Below are 6,000 nucleotides of genomic sequence, written 5' to 3' on the forward strand. Positions count from 1 at the left end.
CCCACCCAGCGGTGACCCGCGATCACGTGACGGGGGTCACCAATGGGCGGATTTCCGGAACGATTGTTGGAAGGTCATGTTAAATGCCGCTATCAGTTTTTGACAGTGGCATTTAATGGGTTAATAGCCGCGGGTGGATCGCGATTCTACCCGCGGCTGTTGCAGGCACATGTCAACTGTTCAAAACAGCTGATATGTGCCTGTAAAGATGTGGTCTCCCCGCCGGAGCCCACATCAAAGGGAGGGTCTCTGACATCCTCGTACTATTACGCCCGATGTTGGAAAGGGGTTAATGAATTTAAATTAAACCATACTCACGTCATCACCCATTCCACTGAAGCCATGGTCTCCTGTAATAAAACAAAAATAAAAAACAACCATTACTCTCACATGTCTGTCGTTCTATCCCACGCCTCAATCCTTGTCTGGGGATTAAGTTTTTAACCTGGACGATGCCAAGATATGACTGCTCAGGCTGAGAACCACTGAGGAATGAGTGGTTGGCGGTTTTTGTTTGGTGGGGAGGGGGCTGGGGTGTGGAGAGAGAGAGTTACTGCAAAATCAGGGCTTTAAAAAAAAAAAAAAAGCTGAAAGCAAGTTGCAATCAGGTTTCAGAAATGTTTTTGTCTCACTACTTGTCTCAGAATTGCGTTCATTGGACTCTTACAGGCCAGCCTATATTGGTGTGTTTTCCATTTGTTTATTACAGCAACTTGTGATTATCTTTTCTTCTTTTCCCATGCAGTTCTGAAAGTGTAAAGCAGAGAAGTGACGTATTCTACCTTCAGCCAGAACGTTCTTGTGTACCCAATAGTCCAATGTGGTTCTCCACACTACCCATTGACCCAGGCACATTGGACAGCATGCTAACTCGTATTCTCATGGTTCGAGAAGTTCATGAAGAGCTGACCAAAGCAAAAGAGGACTCTGAAGGGGAGTTGTCTGATTAAAGTGGCACTAGATGCCCCACTCAGAAACAGTAAACCGCTTCTAATTAAACTGGGGTTAGCGCAGAACTGTGAACATAACATTTTTTTCACTTTGAACTGGTGCACTGCTCTCCTCTGCCCTTAGAGCCCCTCAACGCCCTCCCCGGAAATGAATGGACAAAAGTCTTGAACTGCTGGGACTGATGGGAACATATAATACACAGTCCAGGATTTCTATGGTAGAAGAACGAGCTCAGAGATGAGCAAATGACTCTCATGATGCTACACCTAAAACTAGGTGATAGACTCACAATAGAAACTGTAATTTCTTTTTAACTGGAGCAAAGAGGGGATCACTTTTAGCTCTTTCTACTGTGTAAATGTCTCTGAATGCTATGTAGGAAATGTCAGAAAGGGTTTACAATGGAGTAGTTGCATTGAGGTGCCACCCACATTATATTATTGAAAAGTATGTGTAAATCATGTTGAAAATCCTTCTTCTATTTAGATAATTACATTGAAATTTTCAATTTTAGGCTCAAGTGAAGCATTCACACATTGCAGTCTTTTTTTTTTTTTTTTTTTCAATAAGCAGAGCAAGCCACACAGGCCTGAATTTATCTAACTCACAGGAACCAGATTCCATTTCTTCATAGACCAGATGAGACCACAGATACAGTACCACAACTGAAATGGCTCCTGTGCACAGACACTTACGTGTATTCAGCCCAGGGGCCTGTTCTTTTCGGTAGTTAGTATTCTGTTCTGCATAATGTAGGACACACAGTTACAAAGTGAACTCAGTGGGACAAATGTCACTACAACAGAGTTGTTTGAGTTATCCTCCCTATAAAGTTAGTGTGCAGTGTTGGCCCCACTACTGTAGTTACTGCTGCATAAATAGGTTGAATTTAAATCCATTTATGTACATTTTGTGTTTTTACCATTACAACGGTTTGAGTAGCGATAAATAATAAGAAAAAAAATCCCATAATTAACATGCATCATCTAGAGTTGATGTGACCATAGCGGTTTATTTTCATGCATCATGCTCTGCTTTCCATACAATAAAGATAAAATCTTCCATCAGAAACCTTAGAAAAGACGTTCTCAAAACTTTCCAGTAACACCTCTTTCCCTATCAACCACGGAAGACTAAGCAACCTTGACTTAGATCTGTTTTGTAGAACTGAAGGAAAAAGAAGACTTTATAGTGTTTTTATAATATCACAAACCATGGTCACCCAAGCACAGGTAAAACAAGAGAGATTTGTGGTGGAGGTAAAGCCAGAGCTCTGGACGTTACTATTAAAGCATTACACTTTTTCTATCAGAGGGGACCCAGACATGTTTGTAGTGTATTATGTTCCTATTCCCTTGTATTTTAAAGGGTAGTAATGATTTTCTCTTTTTATTTTTTCCTGTTTTTTTCCTTGTTTTAGCAGTTACAGTTTAATATTAAAGACAAAGTAGTCCCATTTTGTGTATTTGTTCTTCTCCTGCTTGTACAATAAATCACTGATTTGTGTTTTTAATGTATGGTGATTTGTGTGGCTTCCATGCACAAGAAAACCCTCCTTACTCTTAGACACTGTATAGAAGAAGATGAAATATGAGCAGTGGCGCCTAATAGGCTGTGTGTCTCTGTAATACTGGCTTGTGTGTTATACCAGCAATCAAACAAATTTGAGAAAAAATGTGAAAGACTTCTGCCAGAAGGATCAACTCTCCAAAGCCAACTATATGGAAGTTGAATAAAACGATACATTGAATTGCAGATATCAAAATCTTATTCTAGAGAAATCTACATTTATCATTATTATTATTATTATGCATTTATATAGCGCCATTTATTCCATGGCGCTATGTGAAAAGGGGAAATATAGACAAGTATAATAAACACGTGTAAGACAAGGGACACAAGTACATAAGGAGAGGGGACCCTGCCCGCGAGGGCTCACAGTCTACAGGGATGGGTGAGGATACAGTAGGAGAGGGTAGAGCAGGTCGTGCGGTGGTTCAGTAGAACGAGGATCATTGCAGGCTGTAGGCTTGTCGGAACAGGTGGGTCTTCAGGTTCTTCTTGAAGGTTTCCGTTGATGGTGAGAGTCTGATGTGTTGCAGCAGAGAGTTCCACAGTATGGGGGAAGCACGGGAGAAGTCTTTAGTGGGGTTGACAATGCCCCCTCTGACAAATGTTTTTACTTTGCTGGCATCACCTCCTTCAAACGCAGCAAGGAATTCCTCATAGATCTCTGCAGCAGCTTTTTCATCTTCCTTCTTTTTCAGTTCCTCTTGCTTCTTCTTGCTTAGTGTTCTCTTTGAAGGGCACATTTTGCCAATACTGAATGCTTTGAGCTTACTCTCCAGGAGAGGTTGCTTAGAGCCCGCTTTCTGCGAACCGCCAGACGTCTTCTCCGCCATCTTGCGTCGCTACAGCCCTGCAGGCTGAATAATAATAACACTTAATATGTTAAGTATTAAGATTTATGGGGAAGACACTGACCTCCCAGAGCTTATTTTAAATGAAAGGGGGCATTACCAGTGTGAGACATGTATTGACTGACTGTCCACTCTCCTGATCTACAGTGAAGGAAATAAGTATTTGATCCCTTGCTGATTTTGTAAGTTTGCCCACTGACAAAGACATGAACAGTCTATAACATTAAGCATAGATTAATTTTACCTTGAGAGAGAATATCAAAAATAAAATCCAGAAAATCACATTGTATAAATTATATACATTTATTTGCATTTTGCAGTGAGAAATAAGTATTTGATCCCGCTGGCAAAAAAAGTCTTATTACTTGGTGGCAAAACCCTTGGCAAGCACAGCAGTCAGATGTTATTTGTAGTTGATGATGAGGTTTGTGCACTTGTCAGGAGGAATTTTGGTCCATTCCTCTTTGCAGATCATCTCTAAATCATTAAGATTTGCGGCTGTCACTTGGCAACTCGGAGCTTCAACTCCCTCCATAAGTTTTCTATGGGATTAAGGTCTGGAGACTGACTAGGCCACTCCATGACCTTAATGTGCTTCTTTTTGAGCCACTCTTTTGTTGCCTTGGCTTTTTTGGGTTATTGTCTTGCTGGAAGACCCAGCCACGAACCATTTTTAATGTCCTAGCGGAGAGAAGGAGGTTGTCATTCAGGATTTTACGGTACATGGCTCCATCCATTCTCCCATTGATGCGGTGAATAGCCGAGAAACACCCCAAAAACATGATGTTTCCACCTCCATGCTGTGGACGGTATTCTTTGGGTCATAGGCAGTGTTTCTCTTCCTCCAAACACGGCGAGTTGAGTTAATGCCAAAGAGCTCAATTTTTGTCACATGTGACCACAGCACCTTCTCCCAAGCACTCACAGAATCATCCAGGTGTTCATTGGAAAACTTCAGATGGGCCTGCACATGTGCCTTCTTGAGCAGGGGGACCTTGCTGGCACTGCAGGATTTTACACCTTTATGGCCTAATGTGTTAGGCTAGTTTCACACTAGCGTTTATGAGCGCAGCGACGGCCTGCGCACGGCCGCCGCTAAGCCCCGCCCCCTGTCGCGCCCCCGCCGGTAGCTCCGCCCACCGGCACATGACGCTGCATGCGCCCTGCGTCCCCTATCTTTATCACTGGGGGCGCAGGCCGTGCGCAGTATGCGTTTGGCGGCGCATGCGTCCTTTTGACGGTGCGCCGACCTGCGCCAAACGCAACCTGCTGCAGTTTGGTTGCGTCGGCGCACCGTCAAAAAGGCGCATGCGCCGCCAAACGCATACTGCGCACGGCCTGCGCCCCCTGTGATAAAGATAGGGGACGCAGGGCGCATGCAGCGTCATGCGCCGGTGGGCGGAGCTACCGGGGTGGGCGCGTCAGGGGGCGGGGCTTAGCGGCGGCCGTGCGCAGGCCGTCGCTGCGCTCATAAACGCTAGTGTGAAACTAGCCTTACCAATGGTTTTCTTGGTGACTGTGGTCCCAGCTGCCTTGATATAATTAAAAAGTTACCCCTATGTCATTTTAGGCTAATCTCTCACCTTCATCATGATCAAGCATACCCCACAAGGTGAGATTTTGCATGGTGCCCCAGATCGATGTCGATTGACAGTCATTTTGTATTTCTTCCATTTTCTTACTATTGCATCAACAGTTGTCTTCTCACCCAGCATCTTAGCTATGGTTTTGTAGCCCATTCCAGCTTGCTGCAGGTCTATTATCTTGTCCCTGACATCCTTGTAAAGCTCTTTGGTCTTATTGTAGATGTTAGAGTCTGACTGATTAATTGAGTCTGTGGCAGGAGTCATTTATAAAGGTGACTATGTAAAACAGCTGTCTTTTAATGCAGGTAACGAGTTAATTAGGAGCGTCTAACTGGTCTGTAGGAGCCAGAACTCTTAATGGTTGGTAGGGGATCAAATACTTATTTCTCACTGCAAAATACAAATAAATGTATATAATTTATCCACTGTGAAACCCCACACAAGTGACCCCATTTTGGAAACTAGACCCCACAAGGAACTTATCTAGATGTGTGGTGAACACTGTGAACCCCCAAGTGCTTTACAGAGCCCACTCTCAGACCCGCTGGCAGAACTTTGTCCCCTGTCCCCCGTCGGGGTGTTTCAGGGCGAATCTCGGTGGCCAGTCCTTACCTTATCTCCTCCTCACCCCTCTCCTCGGAGAGGGCTGAGAGGAAGACAGTGGTCACCGGTGGTGGCCTTCCCCCTTATTCATAAGGGGTGACGCCGTATTCTGACGGTGCGGGAAGGAGGATCTTACTCCCAGGACCCTCTCCATCCCGAGGGCTCCTGATGTCATCCTCAGCCATGAAGAGGAGCCAGATCCAAGAAACAGGTAGTATGTCCGGTCCCCCCCCCCCCTGATGCAACCTGATGCAATTGCCTGTTGGAAAGAGTCCTCAATTTTTCCTTTTCAGCACGCACACGTGTGTGCTGGGAATCAGCTACATACTTCTTGATTGTGCGATGATCACGATGAAGTGTCTTGGCAATGTTGATTGTAGTCATGCCTTGACCTAAATACTCCACAATTTGTTGCTTCTCAGCAGCCGACACATCCTTTT

The 6,000-nt window shown here is 44.5% G+C and overlaps 1 protein-coding gene across 1 annotated transcript in view; it reads left to right on the forward strand.

The window, feature by feature from the left end:
- ZMYM4 (zinc finger MYM-type containing 4) overlaps window positions 1-2,464 on the forward strand; it is a 160,955-nt gene extending 158,491 nt beyond the window's left edge. The window contains 1 exon segment of the mRNA XM_073563082.1: window positions 746-2,464. Coding sequence (XP_073419183.1) covers window positions 746-950 — 205 coding nt within the window. The 3' untranslated portion in view covers window positions 951-2,464.
- Window positions 2,465-6,000: the final 3,536 nt, after the last annotated feature.

The sequence above is a fragment of the Dendrobates tinctorius genome, unplaced genomic scaffold (genome assembly GCF_039654945.1).
Source record: "Dendrobates tinctorius isolate UK_male_01 unplaced genomic scaffold, ASM3965494v1 ptg000015l, whole genome shotgun sequence".
In the NCBI taxonomy this organism is placed as follows: domain Eukaryota; kingdom Metazoa; phylum Chordata; class Amphibia; order Anura; family Dendrobatidae; genus Dendrobates; species Dendrobates tinctorius.